The 18,162-nt window shown below is 48.5% G+C and overlaps 2 protein-coding genes across 3 annotated transcripts in view; both read right to left on the reverse strand.

Moving 5' to 3' along the window:
• RABGAP1 (RAB GTPase activating protein 1) overlaps positions 1-18,162 on the reverse strand; it is a 61,963-nt gene that overhangs the window by 24,752 nt on the left and 19,049 nt on the right. The window lies entirely within an intron of this gene.
• Positions 11,052-13,260, reverse strand: GPR21 (G protein-coupled receptor 21). Its single transcript, XM_014067583.2, is given in 2 exon segments — positions 11,052-12,283; positions 12,285-13,260. Coding segments are annotated over 2 exon segments (1,065 nt in total). The 5' UTR covers positions 13,161-13,260; the 3' UTR covers positions 11,052-12,094.

Genomic DNA, 18,162 nt, shown 5'->3' on the forward strand with positions numbered 1-18,162 from the left:
TCCTATTTGCTTCTCTCCTTGATTAATTTCCCTTCTGTTGTTTCTTGTCCTGCCCTCAAGTGCTTTGGAGAATAATCTGAACCCCCCCCCCCTCCTTCATGCAATCTTGATTCTATCCCTCTATTACTGTGAAAATTTAGGGCCTCGGCAGTAGCCTGGGAGCCTCAGGAAACTTCTATCTATCTATCATCTATCTGTCATCTATCTATCATCTATCTATCTATCTATCTATCTATCTATCTATCTATCTATCTATCTATCTATCTATCTATCTATCATCTATCATCTATCTATCTATCTATCTATCTATCTATCTATCTATCTATCTATCTATCTATCTATCTATCTATCTATCTATCTATCTATCTATCTATCTATCTATCTATGCCGTGGTGGCACAGTGGTTAGAATGCAGCATTGCAGGCTAATTCTGCCCACAGCCAGGAGTTCAATCCTGGCTAGCTCAAGATTGACTCATCCTTCCATCCTTCCGAGGTCAGTAAAATGAAGACAGATTGTTGGGGTCAATAGGCTAAATCTTAAATCGCTTAGAGAGGGCTGGGAAGCACTGTGAAGCTGTGTATAAGTCTAAGTGCTATTACTGTCTGTCTGACTCATATATCTATCAGCTGTAGTGGCGCAGTGGTTAGAATGCAGCATTGCAGGCTAATTCTGCCCACTGCCAGCAGTTCGATCCTGACAGGCTCAAAGTTGATTCAGCCTTCTGTCCTTCCGAGGTGGGTCAAATGAGGATCCAGACTGTTGGGGGCAAGAGGCTGACTCCGTCAATCACTTGGAAAACACTGTGAAGTGGTATATAAGTCTAAGTGCTCTTGCTATTAACCAGAGATTTATCAAGCATCGATTAGCAATGCTCCCCTGACATTGAAAAGGTCACCGAAGAAGGGAGGGGCCGGTGATGACACCCACAATGGCTCTCTGTCTCCCATCAGCGATGTTTGAAGATTGCCATCTTTGGCCTTGCTGGCATCTGAAGCCCCCAACCCATCCCTGAATCGTACCCCCATCAGAGTCCCGAGGAAGCAGGAAGGGGACGAGTGAACATTCCACCAGACAAGGTTATAATTCGGAACTGTACCGAAACGGATAGATTAACTTGAAAAATTAAAGATAAAAGATGATTCAGAATGTTATCAGACACGGAATAAATTTTATGACCGGATAGAGACAAAGGGTAGAAATTAGAAAAACAAGCAAGGGAAGAAAGAAAGGGAAAGGAGAGGAAGGAGGGATGGGATAGAAAGAGAAGGAGAGAGGGCAGGAGGGGGAAGAGAGGAGTAGGGGAGGGAAGGAAGAAAGAGGAAAGGAGAGGAAGGAGGGAAGGGATAGAAAGAGAAGAGAGGGCAGGAGGGGGAAGAGAGGAATAGGGGAGGGAAGAAGGAAAGGGAAAGGAGAGGAAGGGATAGAAAGAGAAGGAGAGAGGGTAGGAGGAGAAGAGGAGGAGAGGAGAAGAGAGGGAAGGGGAGAGAAGGAAGAAAGAGGAAAGGAGAGGAAGGAGGGAAGGAAGTAGAGAAGGGAGGGAAGGTGAAAAGAAAAAAAATAGGGTAGCGATAATACAAAATAGGTGTATGGGATGGCAAGCAAAGCAACTCAGAATGCATATTTTAACCTTTTATATAGAAAAACAAATAAAAGTGATAAAGATAAATAAGAATAATAACTATGTGAATATGTGAACCTGCAACTACATCTAAGAGAATAAAAATAAACATTTTTTTAAAAAATAAAACTTAAAAAAAAAAAAGGAGCCAGAGAGAAATTTTGAAGGCTTAAAATGGACCTTTGCAAAAACCAAACTTCCTTCATTGTTGAGCCTCGAACTGCTTAGCGGCCAAGGACGGCTCCGGCGTCTCCCTTGAGGAACCGTCGCTCTGCTTCTCAGCTCCTGGGAGGGGGGACAGACTGAACCCCCCCCCTCTAATGCAGTGGGAAGGGAGTCCCTCCCTGCCTGAACGAGGCACCCCCAGGCGATTCCATCTTTCCAAACCTCACTGGGCATGGGATGTTCTTTTTTGGCAGGGTCAACATCTGGAACGGTGACCAGGGACAGGGGCGACTTCTACCGGCGTGCAGAGAAAAGGCGAAGCAGACCCACCGGTGTGGGGTGAAAACATCGGACCGCCTACCCAATCAAAGGCCAACCTTCTGAGCAGCAGGAGACCAGGATGAAAAGGGCGAGGAGCTGAAATGCCAGCTCTTAACAGGATATTTTTTGATGGTTGGCAGTGGTCTTGGGAACGGGCATGGATGCTACACACACACAACACACACACACGGACGCACAAATATGTTCTTGCTACTAGAACATGTTGTTTAATGGCAAGAGAAAGTGACCGGAAAGGAGAAACTTTTAAAACAAAATAAATAGCCAGCTGGGATTCAATTGTACAAACAAGGCCAGCTCAACCATTGTGTGAGTAGGAATCCTATTTTTGTAGCTGGGGCTGGGAGAATCGTCCCTGCCAGACCAGCTCAGGTTTCCGGGACTGAAGAAAAGAAGGAAAGGAAAGAAAGGGAAAGGAGAGGGGAGGGGAGGGGAGGGCAAGGGGGAGGGGAAAGGGAAGGGGAGGAATGGAATGGAATGGGAAGGATAAGAATAAAGGAAAGGAAAGGAAAGAATTAAGGAAAAGAAGGGAATGGAATGGAAAGGAAAGAGAGAGAAGGAGAATATATAAAATGTATTAGGTGTGAATTAGGTAAGAAAGGAAAGGAAAGAGAAGGGAAGGAATGGAGTGGAATGGAAAGAATAAAGGAAAGGGAAGAATAAAGGAAAGAATAAAGGAAAGGAAAGAATAAAGGAAAGGAAAGGAAAGAATAAAGGAAAGGAAAGAATAAAGGAAAGGAAAGAATAAAGGAAAGGAAAGAATAAAGGAAAGGAAAGGAAAGAATAAAGGAAAGGAAAGGAAAGAATAAGGGAAAGAATAAAGAAAAGGAAAGGAAAGAATAAAGGAAAGGAAAGAATAAAGGAAAGGAAAGAATAAAGGAAAGAATAAAGAAAAAGAAAGGAAAGAATAAAGGAAAGGAAAGAATAAAAGAAAGAATAAAGAAAAAGAAAGGAAAGAATAAAGGAAAGGAAAGAATAAAAGAAAGGAAAGAATAAAGAAAAAGCAAGGAAAGAATAAAGGAAAGGAAAGAATAAAGGAAAGGAAAGAATAAAGGAAAAGAAAAAGGGAAAGGACAGGAAAGAAAGGGGAGGAAAGGAAAGGAAAAGAAAAGGAGAAAGTATCTCAGAAACACTCTTTGGGGGCGATCCTGGATGGAAAACAGGCAGGGCAGGAAAAAAGAGGGAAGGAGAGAAAGCACCAGTGGAGGCTTGCTGGGAGAATGGAGGGAGCCAGCAGTACCAAATGTAACCTGCTGGGGAGGGGAAGGAAAACCAGAGGTTTTCAGCAGGAATTGGACGTTTGCAATAAGAAGCCCATCTGGACATCCGTCAATTGCCACTTGGGGAAAAAAGCCCCTTTGGGACAACCATGGCCTGGAGGACTGAGAATCTCTACAGACCTTTAGCTACACGATTTGAGATGGAGACCCTTGGAATGGGGTGGGAGGAGGAATGGATTTCCAGAGGGGGAAAATTGCAGACTCCAGGAACCGTTTGCCCCACTCAGGTGACCCTGAGGACACAGAGAAACCTCCAGGTGGCCTCAACCACCCTCTAAAAGGATGCAAAGGACCAGCTGTCTTCCAGGAGTATCAATCCTTCCCTCCCCACCATCATCCAGTCAGAGCTGAAGAAGCTTCTGGGATGAGAAGCAAAACGTCTTCAAAAGGAAAATAAACCAGTTCCCTCCTGAAAAAGCACCTTCGGGACAACCACGACCTTGGATGACGGAGAATCTCTACAGAGAATCTCTTAAGTGATTTCCTTCCGATTGGGAATTGAGCAATTTCCTCCCCCAGACCTTCCCTCCTCAGCCTTAAGAAGCCCACGCAAGGAAATTTAGTATTCTTTAAGAGGTGGAATTATGGGACGTGGTGGCTCAGGGGCTGCTGAGCTGGTCGATCAGAAAAGTCGGCAGTTCGGCGGTTCTAATCCCCAGCGCCGCGTAATGGAGTGAGCTCGCGTGGCTTGTCCCAGCTTCTGCCAACTTAGCAGTTCGAAAGCACGTAAAAATGCAAATAGAGAAATAGGAGCCACTTTTGGTGGGAAGGGAACAGTATTCCATGTGCCTTCGGCGTTGAGTCATGCCGGCCACATGACCACGGAGACGTCTTCGGACAGCGCTGGCTCCAGCTTTAAACGGAGATGAGCAGCACCACCTAGAGTCAGGAACGACTAGCACAGATGTGCTTATGGAATTAAGTCACCCGTGAAAAAACCAGACTGGCTACCCCTTCACCCCTGTGCCTGCCTGGATCCAGCCAACAAAAATGAGAGCAGGTGTGGGAAGGGCCCAGCCCAGGCGCTGTTGGGAACAATAAAATTACAATAAGCCATTGTTTCAGGCCAAATATGGCAATAAACCCCGTTCTAAAAATAAGAGGAAATCCCCAAGTGATGCCAGCTTTTTCAGCTGCGCTCCGGTCCTTTTACAGCTCAAGTTTCCCACAAGAAAAATCCCAAAAGAGGCACCCGCTGAAAAAGCCCCCCTGCCTCGCAGGCGGCAGGTCGAAGGCAGCCGAGGAAGAAAAAAGAGGCATTGTATCCCCAAGGCAATGTGAAGTGGTAGGGGGCGGTCTCTTTATGAGTGCAGGAGGTTGGTGTGTGTGTGTGTGTGTGAGAAAAGTAGATGGTCAGAAAGATTGATGAGGTATGTGACGTCACTCGATAAAGGCAGGTAAAGGCAAAGGTTCTCCTCGCATATAGGTGCTAGTCGTTCCCGACTCTAGGGGGCACTGCTCATCTCCGTTTCAAAGCCGAAGAGCCAGCGCTGTCCGAAGACGTCTCTGTGGTCATGTGGCCGGCAGGACTCAACGCCGAAGGCACACAGAAAACTGTTCCCTTCCCACCAAAGGTGGCCCCTATTTTTCTACTTGCATTTTTATGTGCTTTCGAGCTGCTAGGTTGGCAGAAGCTGGGACGAGTCGTGGGAGCTCCCTCCGTTATGCGGCACTTGGGATTCGAACCGCCGAACCTTTCCGATGGACACACTCAGTGTCTTAGCCACTGAGCCACCACGTCTGTCAGACCCCTAAAAGTGACACTGCCATTCAATTGGGAGGAGGGGAGCCTCGGAGTTAAATCATTAGCTACATCTGAAACAACCGAGTTTTATAACTTTACAACTGGTTTCCTGTCACCGGGAGACTGAAGGTCCCAACTTCTCTGGAGGGATGTTTATGGTAGCCATGTGGGATATATAACTTTGATAGACATCTCTAGTTAGAGATAGCCATGGGAACGTGTGCTTTATTGACTCCCAGGGCAGAAGAGTTAAGGAAGCATCTTCACACTTATGTATTGGTCAGAATCTGCATTCAGACAAAGGGGAGGGGTCATTATCATCTTAATCCCACTTGCATGGCCTAAAGGTTTTCAGATGCTGCTTTGCCTCTAATGTTTTCCATCCTGCCTGATTAAAGGTTCCTTTTGAAATAATCCGTTTCGAGAGTCTTTACTTTCTCAAGTTAGGAGAGGAGCAATTACAGCGTCCTGCCAACCTTTTTCCCCCTGAGGGCCTGAAGCCCCTTTGGACTTAAAGACGGAGTATCTGAGGAGTATCTGAGTAATATCGGCACTTCTCCGTGGGGAGGAAAGGCTGCCGTGAAAACCTGTAGGGATTGGGAAAGGATGGAAAGGGAAGAAGGGAACTTAAGGATCCTTTTTAAAGTTGTCCCTCCTCAGCTGAATACAGACGTTTCATTACCTAACCACGTAACATCATCAGTGCTAGAAGGGAGTGGGGATTGTGGAGAGGAAGAGGAGGAGGACTGTGGGGTCCTTGGTGCTCTCTGAGCTTGGTGGTTTTCTTGTAGATGTTTCATTAGCCAAAATAGGTAAAATGAGCAGTGGTAGAAGGGAGTGGACGAGGAGGAGGAGGAGGAGGAGGAGGAGGAGGAGGAGGAGGAGGAGGAGGAGGAGGAGGAGGAGAGGGAGAAGGGAGGAGGAGGAGGAGGAGGAGGAGGAGGAAGGAGGAGGAGGAGGAGGAGGAGGAGGAGGAGGAGGAGGAGGAGGAGGAGGAGGAGGAGGAAGAAGAAGGAGAAGAAGAAGACGACGGCGACTGTGAGGTCCTTGGTGCTCTCTGACCTTGGTGGTTTTCTTGTAGACGTTTCATAACCCAACTAGGTAACGTCATCAGTGCTAGAAGGGAGGGAATGGGAAGAAGAGGAGGAGGAGGAGGAGAATGACTGTGGGGTCCTTGATACTGTCTTAGCTTGGTGGTTTTCTTGCAGGCGTTTCATTACCAACTAGGAACGTCATCAGTTCCAGAAGGGAGAGAGAACAAACCCTCCTCCCTTCTAGCACTGATGATGTTACCTAGTTGGGTCAGGAAACATCTGCAAGAAAACAACCAAGCTCAGACAGCACCAAGGATCCCACAGTCGTCATTGTCCTCCTCCTCCTCCTCCCAATTGCACTCCCTCTAGTAGTGATGACATTACTTAGTTGGGCAATGAAACGTCTGCATGAAAACCACCAAGCTCAGAGAGCAGCAAGGATGCCACTGTCCTCCTCCTCCTCCTCCTTCCACTGATGATGTTACCTGGCTAGGTAATGAAATGTCTTGCAAAAACCCCACCAAGCTCAGAGACCATTAAGGATCCCTCTGTCCTCCTCCTCCTCCTCCCACTGATGATGTTTCCTAGTTGGGTAATGAAACATCTGCAAAGAAACCACCAAGCTCAGAGAGCAGCAAGGATCCCGCAGTCATTGTCCTCCTCCTCCTCCTCTTCTTCCTCCTCCTCCTCTTTGAAACCCCTATTCTCTTCTAGCACTGATGATGTTACCTAGTTGGGTAATGAAACGTCTGCAAAAAAACCACCAAGTTCAGAGACCATTAAGGATCCCACTCTCCTCCCCCACATCCCCATTACAAACCCTTATTCCTCCTCCTATTGATGATGTTACCTAGTTGGGTCATGAAACGCCTGCAAGAAACCCACCAAGCTCAGAGAGCACCAAGGACCCCCTCATCTCGACCTCGAGCCACATATATTTACCAATCAATACCCTTCCCCCATCCCCCACCCCTTGTGACCCAAACTGAAAGCCGGAGACCGAGCACGGAGCAAAACGTCCCGGGGGCGGTCTCGTATCGCGCAGGCTAACCAGAGGAAGGACCGAGAGCCCTGGAGGCATTTCGCGCTCCCGACATCCCTGCCAAGCAAAACACACACTGAGTCCTTTTGGGGACAAAGAGCGCCAGGATCTTTTCCTGCCAGTAAGAATGGGGTGGCATTTCACGGAAGTCTCCAGGGAGCGGAGAGCTGGGGTGGGAAGAAAACACAGGGGTTTTGTTTTTACAACGGAAACCTCTCAAGTCCTGTGAAGCTGGACTGGCAAAAATCGACAACACACCATTATTGTCCCAAGAACCTGTGGGTTTCAATTTCAATTTAAACAAGTCTTCCTTTTCTTTCTTTTTCCTTTTTTTCTTTTTAAACTTGCCTTTTTAAAGGCCAGCCCTGAAAGTTCTACTTGCCAGCAAACTTTTAGCCTCCCCTCTTTTTCTGTATCCTCCCTCCCCCCCGACTCACCCCTTCGGCGGGCTGGCCACTGAGGCCACTGAGATCTCGCTAGGTCTGGGTTTTTTTGGGGGTGGTGGTGGTGGTTGGAAACAGATCCTGGGTGCAAAAAAGGACGGATGTTTTCATGACTTGCTTCCCGATGAGAGTTTAAAATCCAAGGACGAGCTTGTCGTGCTCGGACGAGTGAGCTCTTGCATTGGCATTTTGGGTGGGCAGAACTTTGACATGGCTGCGAAGACCTTTCAGAAATGCATAATGGCCAGGTTCATATACTTCCTTAAGGAAAGGTAAAGCTTCCCCTCGCACAGATGTGCCAGTCGTTCCTGACTCTAGGGAGCGGTGCTGATCTCCGTTTCAAGGTTTGAAGATTCAACGCTATCCGAAGACATCTCCGTGGTCATGTGGCCAGCATGACTAAATGCCGAAGGCGCACGGAACGCTGTTCCCTTCCCACCAAAGGTGGTTCCTATTTTTCTACTTGCATTTTTTACGTGCTTTCGAAGTGCTAGCTTGGCAGAAGCTGGGACAAGTCACGGGAGCTCCTTCGTTATGCGGCGCTAGGGGTTTGAACTGCAAGAGCAGAATTCCCATGAAATTAATAAAAGGGTTTTTTTTGAGTTTGCTTCAGGTTCTCGGGAAGCCTTGGTTAAGACACATGCCTTGGTGCATGATTTAAAGCCAGCCGTATTTAGTTATGTAAAAGAACCTTCCGGATGCGCTGTTTTATACCTGTCATAACAGCTAGAACACCCAGCCTTTAAAAAGAAGGGGGGGGGAAATGTAAGTTTATCTAATTACAGGGAAAATAAATAAGGCAGTGCTTATTTTTCTGGACAGATAACGGAGGGGAAGCCATTTCGACCATCCATCGTGCTGATTTTTTATTTCCTAGGGAGAAATCGCTTTCCGGTGTTGCTAACAAGTGAAAAGGCCCCAAAGCAGTAAAAATAAAGCCAATTGCTGCCTTCATAGGGATGCGGGGGCTCAGCAGCTAAGACACTGAGCTTGTCGATCAGAAAGGTCAGCAGTTACAGCGGGACCACCTTTGGTGGGAAGGGAACAGCGTTCCGTGTGCCTTCGGCATTGAGTCATGCCGGCCACATGACCACGGGAGACGTCTTCAGACAGCGCTGGATCTTTGGCTTTGAAAGGGAAATGAGCACCGTCCCCTAGAGTCAGGAAACACATCTGTGCGAGGGGAAGCTTTACCTTTCCTTAAGAAGGTAGATGAACCTGGCCATTATGTATTTCTGAAAGGTCTTTGCATCCATTTCAAATTACTGCCCACCCAAAATGCCAACGCAAGAGCTCACTTGTCCGAGCACGACAAATACGGACAAGCTCATCCTGGGATTTTAAAACTCTTGTTGGGAAGCAAGTCATGAAAACATCCGTCCTTTTTTGCACTCAGGATCTGTTTCAAAAAAAAAAAAAAATCAGACCTAGCCGGCCCACCGATGGGGTGGGTTGAGGGGGGGGGGGGAGATGGAGAAAGAGGGGAGGCTAAAAGTTTGCTTGCAAGTAGAACTTCCAGGAATGGCCTTTAAAATGGCAAGTTTAAAAAGAAAGAAAGAAAAGAAAGAAAGAAAGAAAGAAAGAAAGAAAGAAAGAAAGAAAGAAAGAAAAAAAAAGAAAGAAAGAAAGAAAGAAAGAAAGAAAGAAAGAAAGAAAGAAAGAAAGAAAAGGGGAAGTCTTGTTTAAATTGAAATTCCCAGTTTGGTCCCCTGCATCCTATTTCTAACAATGGGCCAGGCAAAAAGCCACCCTCGGGGCGTGAGAACCAATTTCCCCCTGCCGCCATTGGTATCCGGAGGTAGACTGCTCCTGTTCCTAGCTGTTCCATATAACCTTATGGACTAGCAGCTTTGCCTTCCCTAGTTTTCTTAGCTATAGCCAAGTTGTTACTGCATCTGGCAAGTCTCTTCCAGATGGACTCAATCTCTCTGAGCCAGAATTGGGCCAGTTTCTCTGTAGATCAGGGGTTCCAAACACAATTTGATTTTTAATAGGGGCAATTTGAACCTTGTTTTAAACCAAGTTGGTGGCCTTTTAGGCTTCCTCCACAGGAGTGGAGTTCACTTTTTTTGAGTAAAATAAGAATTATATATAGAGACACGGTGGCTCAGTGGCTAAGTCACGGAGCTTGTTGATAGGAAAGGTCAGCCGTTCTGCGGTTTGAATCCCTAGAGCCGCATAATGGAGTGAGCTCCCGTGACTTGTCCCAGCTTCTGCCAACCAAGCAGTTCGAAAGCACGTCAAAAATGCAAGTAGAAAAATAGGAGCCACCTTTGGTGGGAAGGGAACAGCGTTCCGTGCGCCTTCGGCGTTGAGTCATGCCGGCCACATGACCACAGAGACGTCTTCGGACAGCGCTGGCTCTTCAGCTTTGAAACAGAGATGAGCACCGCCCCCTAGAGTGGGGAACAACTAGCACAGATGTGCGAGGGAAATCTTTACCTTTTAAGGATTATATGTCACAGGATTTTAGAGATGCTTAGGTGGCGCATGGCCCAAAAAAAAACACTGCTCTAGATCAAAAGTGCATATTTTGCGGGATAGATAGCTTGGGCTGGTTAACCACATCAATGTAAAGTGCATATAAAAACCATATTTTTTCACCCCAATGCAGGCAGCGCCTGAGACGTAGCCTACTAGAATGTGAATCAGGTTGAATACCTTTCTTAAAATGGACAGGTGACGTACACACAAACACACAAACACACCCTTTTGCATTTCACCATTATCAAAATTGAGAAGCGTTTCCAACAGATTTCAAACTTCCGGGATTTCAACCATGATCCCAACCTAACCTTCACTTTAACCTTAGACTGTCTCCCGTGGACCTCACCCCATTCCTAAGAGATCTGTAAGGGGGCGTGCATAAGCCCACCAATGTGCCTACCGTCCCTGTCCTACTGTCCCCCATTTATTCGTATCCGTTTCATGTATTCATAATCATGTTTATACTTCAATCTGTTATCTTACGAATGCTTGACAAATAATAAAAAGATATAAATAAATAAAATGAAACATCTCCTAACGTGGCTTTTCCCAAAGTTCTTTCTTTCCCTATCAGAAAGGAACCATGGAATTTATAGATAGATGGATGATAGATGGATGAATGGATGGATGGATAAATTATATTCATAGATAGATGATAGATAGATAGATAGATAGATAGATAGATAGATAGATAGATAGATAGATAGATAGACAGACAGAGAGAGAGAGAGAATGAGAGACAGGGACAGACAGAAAGTGAGAGAGAGAGAATGAGAGAGAAAATGAGAGAATGAGAGAGAGAATGAGAGAGAGATAGAATGAGCGAGAATGAGAGAGAGAATGAGAGAGAGAATGAGAGAGAGAGAATGAGAGAGAGAGAATGAGAGAGAGAATGAGAGAGAGAGAATGAGAGAGACAGACAGACAGACAGAGACAGAGGCAGAGAAAATTGTTTTGAGAAACTTCCTCAAACCAAGCCAACCCGTCCCAAGGAACAGATGACTCCGTGCCCAAGCGGCTGCCTACAAAATCCGAAAACAAGGAAAGGACAAAATATATACATATATATTTCCCCTCCCTCCACTGGCTTAAATAAATAAATAAACAGGGGGAGTGAGGAAGGAGAGAGAGAGAGAGAGGAAAGGGAACACTTTTTATTCATTTGCTAATTTTGCTCTGCTCCAAAAGTCATTCCTTTTAACTACACAGACATTTCAATTTTCTTTCTTTTCTCTCTTTTTTTTTAAGAAAAATGCAAATACGGTACTTTTAAATCACAAATGGACAACCTGGTGAAAGAGAGGACAGGGGTGGGAGCCCCAAAAGAGATGTGGGGAGGGGGGAGAAGGAATAACCACGGTTTATAAAAGCCTAAGAGGAGAAAAAAGGGGACGCCTCGGCACACTGGAATTATTGGCTACGGACGGCATGGGGTGTGGGTGGGTGGGTGGGAGATAGAGAGTTGGGGCAGTAGGAGGGGTGGTGAAGAGGGACGATCGTTATTTGGACCCATAAGATTTCGAACATACTTTGGCATATGCACAAAACAAATCGGAAGAATACACTATTCAAACCACACTCCTGTATGGAGACAAAAGAGACCAAGATCCCCAAACATTGGAGGGGCCAAGAGGTGAGGGAGGGGGGTCTTTTAGCCAGAGACCATCCATTGAGTCACTCCAGGGAAGAGACCCTCCCTCTTTTCCTCCCCCCAATCCCGATCAAAGGGGGTGGGTGGGACAGCGAACCCAGAAACCCGCCGAGCCCCTGCTGGTGGAAATCCTCGGTCCTTCCGAGATACGGTAGCGGTATGTCGGGCTAGAGGGGGGGGGACACGTAGGTCTCGCTCCCCCTCTCTTTCTTTTTGCACATCTGGATGTCCTGAGTTCGGGCATGGGGTGTGGGGGTGTGTGTGGTGGGGAGAAAGCCCCCTCCCCCGTCAGACGTGACACCCGTTGGAAGGTCTTTTGCTGCGGGAGGCAGAGGAGTCCTTTCCCGCCCGGTGCCGGGTGCAAGGCGTGCAAAGGGCGCCCGAGAGGTGCTTCAACCCTTTCTGAAAGACACTGTTGGACAAGCTGTAGATGACACAGTTGCAGAAGCTATTGCTGATGGCCAGCCAGGTGGTCAGGGAAGGCGGCCAGGCGGTTGTGGTACACCGAGGAACTCTCCAGCAAGAAGTAGATGATGTAAGGGAGCCAGAGGATGTAGAAGACGCTGGTGATACGCAGGAGAACCATGGCGTAGCGCTTGTCGGGGCAGGGCTGCCCCTCGGCGGGCTCCCCTTCCTGGGAGCTGAAGCGCACCCGCCTCTCGTTGATCTCCCGCGTGTGCTGCTGGCAAATGCGGAAGATGCTGAAGTAGGTGAAGCAAACCACCAAGGCGGCCGGCGCGTACAGCATGACCACGATGAAGAGGGTGAAGACGGCCCGGGTGTCCCAGTAGTCGGCGCACCACTGGAAGATGTCTCCGTGGTAGCCGGGCTTCCCCCACTCAAAGAACGCCGGCAGGAAGACGGCGCCCGAGTAGAGCCAGAGCAGAAGGATGCAGGACCGCAGCCGGCAGGGGGTGACCAGCGTGCTGTAGGTGAGTGGTTTGGTGATGGCGATGTAGCGGTCCAGGCTGATACAGGCCAGCGAGGTCATGGAGACGCTCTTCAGCACCGAAACCACGTAGCCGAAGACTTTGCAAACCAGCGACTCGGGCAGGAAGGCCAGCGGGCGGTGCAGGAGGGAGAGGGAGGGCACCAGGCAGCTCACCCCCACCAGCAGGTCGGCGTAGGCCATGGTCTGGATGAAGTAGCTGGTGGTGTGTTGGTTCAGCAGCGGCGCGCAGTGGAAGACGAAGATCACCACCAGGTTGCCCGAGATGATGAGGACGGTGAGGAAGACGATGATGATCACCTCCAGCAGGCAGACGTCCAGGCTGTCCGGGTAGCCGGCTGCCAGCAGACAGAAGGGCCTCCCGCCGCTGCTCCCATTGCCGGGGCCATCCAGGGAGGCATTCATCTTGCACTGGCGCCCGGGGGGCCCCTCACGCCGGCGGCCGCTGCCCGGCTGCTGCACCCGCTGTCATTGCGGCAGCTCCTGCGCGTGCGATGGCAGCGGTGGCTGCAAGGCGAGGAGGAGCGTGGCGGCCACCTGGGCATTGTCCGCAATGCTCCCTCTTGGCTCGTTCCTGCTGCTGCCCCCGGCAGCCACCGCCCCCTCTTCCAGCTGGGCTGGCTGGCTGCCGCTGGGAGGGGGGGGGGCAAGCAGAAGTGCGCTGCTGCTGGGCTGCTCTCCGGCTGGAAGAAGAGGGGGCTGGCTGGAGGGTTTGGGGGGGGGGAGAGGGAGGGGAGGAAGGCCAGTGGAGCCACGTGGAGGCGGTTCCTGCTGGAAGCCGAGGGAGGAAGAAAGAAGGGGCGTTTTACAGCATCCCTCCCTTCCTTCCCGGATGCGCCAGGCGGCCTCCCCGCCCCCAACACTGCAGGAGAGGGGGCGAGGAGAAGGGGGCCAGTTGCCCACCAGCTTCCCGGGGTCTGGAGAAGGGATGCTCTGGAGGATGGCCCCCTCCTCCTCCTCCTCCTCCTCCACCACCACCGCCTACCTGCCGCTGCTGCTGCTGCTCCGAGAAGGAGGACAAAGGCGAGCTCTCGCAGCCAGCTAGCCAGCCAGGCAGGAGACAATGTGTGTCTGCCTAGGGTGCCCGCCCGGCAAGAGGCAGGCAGCTGCCCACTGCAGGTCCAGAAGGGGAGGGGAAAAAAGGCAGCGCAGCTCAGGGCTGATGGTTCTCTCCACCCAGCTGGCTCTGCAGATTGGGGGGGGGGAGAGAGAATGCGTGCGCCTGCGTGTGCCCGGGGGCTCCTCCTGCGCGCTTCCTTGCTCTCCTCTGCACTGCCAAGCCCACCGCCCTGCAGGAAGTTTCTCTTGGCTTGGGGAGGGGAGGGGGAGCTTCGGGCCGAACTCACCCGCTCACCTGCCCCTGCCTCTCAGCTCTGCCCACACCGGTGGTGAGGGATCTCAAGCAGCCCAAGAAAGCAGCCTGGTCCTCCAGACGAAAGGGAAGGATGCCAAGCCCTCCCTCCCCCCCTAAGTATCATCCCCTCGGGAGGGCTGCTGAGAGAGGGACCCTCCCTCATTCTCCCTGGCGCATTTTGGCAGCCGCCTCAGCCAGAGGGGAATCCCGTAGAGCTGACCCTCCCCCCCAAAAGGGGGAAAGTCAAAAAAACATGGCACTCCCTCCGCCCCCAGGACATCAGCGCCTGTCCTTGTGACCGAGATCCACCAGAATGTCCCTTGCAAGGAGTTTTGACCGACTGAAATCCGGACGGGGCCTGTGTGACTGGACGCCTGATCCAAAGGTGCCTTGACAGAAGTAAGCCAGAATCCTGCTCTTTTGACATGGTCTTTCTAGGGTCCCCTGCTTGAGCAGGGGGCTGGACTAGAGGACCTCCAGCTCTATCCTGATTGATTGATTGATTGATTGATTGAGGGAAGCCTCTGGATTAAACCAGGCCTTCAGCTGTGCTTCCAAATCTCTTTAACCTCTGTTCCTCATCTATCTATCTATCTATCTATCTATCTATCTATCTATCTATCTATCTATCTATCTATCTATCTATCTATCATCTATCTATCTATCTAATCTTACCTATCTATCATCTATCTATCATCTATCTATCCATCTAATTTTATCTATCATCTATCTATCATCTATTTATCATCTATCTATCTATCTATCATCTATCTATCTATCTATCTATCTTTTATCTATCTATCTATCTATCATCTATCTATCTATCTATCTATCTAATCTTATCTATCTATCATCTATCATCTATCTATCCATCTAATTTTATCTATCATCTATCTATCATCTATTTATCATCTATCTATCTATCTATCTATCATCTATCTATCCATCTAATTTTATCTATCATCTATCTATCATCTATCTATCATCTATCTATCATCTATCTATCTATCATCTATCTATCTATCTATCTATCTATCTATCTATCTATCTATCTATCTATCTATCATCTAATCTTATCTATCACCTATCATCCATCTATCTATCTATCTATCTATCTATCTATCTATCTATCTATCTATCTATCTATCTATCTATCTATCTATCTATATCTCTATCTATATCTCTATCTATCATCTATCTAGCTATCTAGCTATCATCTATCTACCTATCATCCATCCATCCATCCATCCATCCATCCATCCATCCATCTATCTATCTATCTCTATCTCTATCTATCATCTATCTAGCTATCATCTATCTACCTATCATCTATCTATCTCGGCTTCCCAGGAGAAACTCTCCGCTTTGAATAGCGAGGCAAGATGATCTCAGGATTCAAACTCAGATTTCAGGGCATCCGAGAAGAGAGGGAGAGAGGGAAGGAGGACTAGCTGGACATCAGGAAGGCTCCTTTGAAGCTGCCCAGGTGATTCCTCAGCCATGGAAGAGACGGCTCCTTCCGAGCATCTCCCCTCCATCTTGCTCCTTCGGTTACCATAGAAACTGGCTCTTTCTCTTTTCCTTCCTTGAAGGCCTTGGAAACTCGGGGATCCGAAGGGCCGGGAAGGCAAGCCTCATTTTTCTGCAGCTTTTCGGCTCAAGAAATCCTCCTGCGCCTTCTTCAACCGGACGCAAGTGAGCAAACCGTCTCGAATCGAGTCTCCCTCCCCAAAAATAAATCGATTTCAAGGGGATTCCAGAACGAGCAGCGCGGACTGACGACTCAAGGACGTTCTCCGAAAACTGTGCAGAGAAAGCCTCTTCCCCCCCTCCCCAAAAATATATGAATATCCCCTCTCCCGTTTCGTCCGGCGTGAAGGAGAACATGTTTTTCTAGCTGATGGGGCCGTCTTCGGGTTTGGTGGTAGTGCCGTTTGACGTCCACGCACCTGAACCAGGTGCTGATGAACGTGTGAAGGTTTAGGAAGGAAGGAACAAGGATGCTGGGAGGAGTGAATCAGACCAGGCTTAAAAATCCCTGTCCAGTTCGAAAGATGCATTTCTAGTTTGTGTGTGTGAGCACAATTTTTTTCCTTCATGTCCGAAAAAGCCGGATGATTTAGAAGACGGAGAAGGGAGGGATCCAGCCATTAATCAATTGATTGATCAGAATAGAGCTGGAAGGGGACCTTGGAGGTCTTCTAGTCCAGCCCCCTGCTCAAGCAGGAGACCCTAGACCATTTCAGGATGAATGACTTAAAAATCTCCAATGATGAAGCACTCACAACTTCTTGTGGCAAGCCATTCCACTGGTTCATTGTTAGGAACCTCCTCCTTAATTCCAGGTTGCTTCTCTCCTTGATTAGTTTCCATCCATTGCTTCTTGTCCCACCTTCTGGTGCTTTGGAGAATAATTTGACCCCCTCCTCTTCTTTGTGACAGCCTCTCAAATACTGGAATCCTGCTATAATGTCCTTCTTTCCTCTAGATTGGCCATACCCAACCAAACCCTGCAACCGTTCTTCATATGTTTTAGTCTCCAGGCCTTTAATCATCTTAGTTGCTCTTCTTTGTATATTTTTCTCCCCAAAGTCTCACATTGCTGTTGAGACATTAGATCTACACACACTCCAGAGCCCCCAAGTTTTAGGGAAAGACCCTGGAGATCTCCTGCCTCTCCTACAGCAGGTACATCCATCCCTCCGAAAACTAAGGCAGCCAAATTTGCCGAATCATTTTGACAAGTATTTGAAATCCCAGCATCCTACAGTATGTCACGATGGCTGTCAGTCAAAAGATTGACTGCCAAACTCTGCGATCCAAGCTTAGGCAAGGCTGAACCTTCTTTTACGAAAGCTTGGAGTTTTCGTGGCCTCTTCCGTCACAGCTCCAACACTGATCAACAAAGGTTTTTTTCTGTGAGCTGGATGAAAGCACCCACAACTTCACAGCTTCTGGAGGCAAGCAGTTCCACTGGTTAACTGTCCTCGCTCCCTAGGAATTTCTCCTTAATTCCAGGTTGCCTTAACAGATGAACAGAGTTAGAAGGGACCTCATAGGTCATGTAGTCCAACCCCCTGCTCAAGCAGGAGGCCCTACACCATTTCTGACACATGGCAGTCCGTTCTCTTCTTGAAAGATTCCAGGGATGAAGCTCCACAACTTCTGTTCCATGGGTTGATTGTTCTCACTGTCAGGAAATTCCTCCTTATTTCCAGGTTGAATCTCTCCTTGGTCAGTTTCCATCCATTATTCCTTCTCTGGCCTTTGGGTGCTTTGGAAAATAGATTGACCCCCTCCTCTCTGTGGCAGCCCCTCAAATATTGGAAGACTCCTAGCCTGTCTCTCCTGGTCCTTCTCTTCCCTAGACCAGCCATGCCCAGTTCCCGTAACCGTTCTTCATGTTTTAGTCTCCAGATCTTTGATCATCTTAGATAGATTCAATTTAACAGAGGTGGAAGGGACCTTCTAGGTCATCTAGTCCAACCCCCAACCCCAGCTCAAGTATTGGAAAGCTGCTCTCCTGTCCCCCCTGGTCCTTCTCTTCCCTAGACTAGCCATGCCCAGTTCCTGCAACCGTTCTTTATATGTTTGAGCCTCCAGTCCCCCTCATCATCCTGGTTGCTCTTCTCTGCCCTCTTTCTAGAGTCTCAATATCCTTTACAAATTAACAGAGTTGGAAGGGGCCTTGTAGATCATCTAAACCAACCCCCCACCCAAGCAGAAGACCCTACACCGTTGTGGCAGTCCAAACTCTACTTGAAAGTTTCCAGCAATGAAGCTGCCACAACTTCTGAAGGCAACTCCTGTTCCATTGGCTGACTGTTCTCACTGTCAGAAAATCCCTCCTTATTTCTACGTTGAATCTCTCTTTCAGTTTCCATCCATTATTCCTTGTCTGGCCTTCGGATGCTTTGGAAAATAGCTGAACCCCCTCCTCTCTGGGGCAGCCCCTCAAATATTGGAAGGCTGCTATCCTGTCTCCCCTGGTCCTTCTCTTCCCTAGACTAGCCATGCCCAGTTCCTGCAACCTAAAACATCGTGTTTTAGCCT

This window comes from Thamnophis sirtalis, unplaced genomic scaffold (assembly GCF_051295495.1).
Source record: "Thamnophis sirtalis isolate CommonGarterSnake01/CBP01778 unplaced genomic scaffold, rThaSir2_p1.2 scaffold_2, whole genome shotgun sequence".
Classification (NCBI taxonomy): Eukaryota; Metazoa; Chordata; class Lepidosauria; order Squamata; family Natricidae; genus Thamnophis; species Thamnophis sirtalis.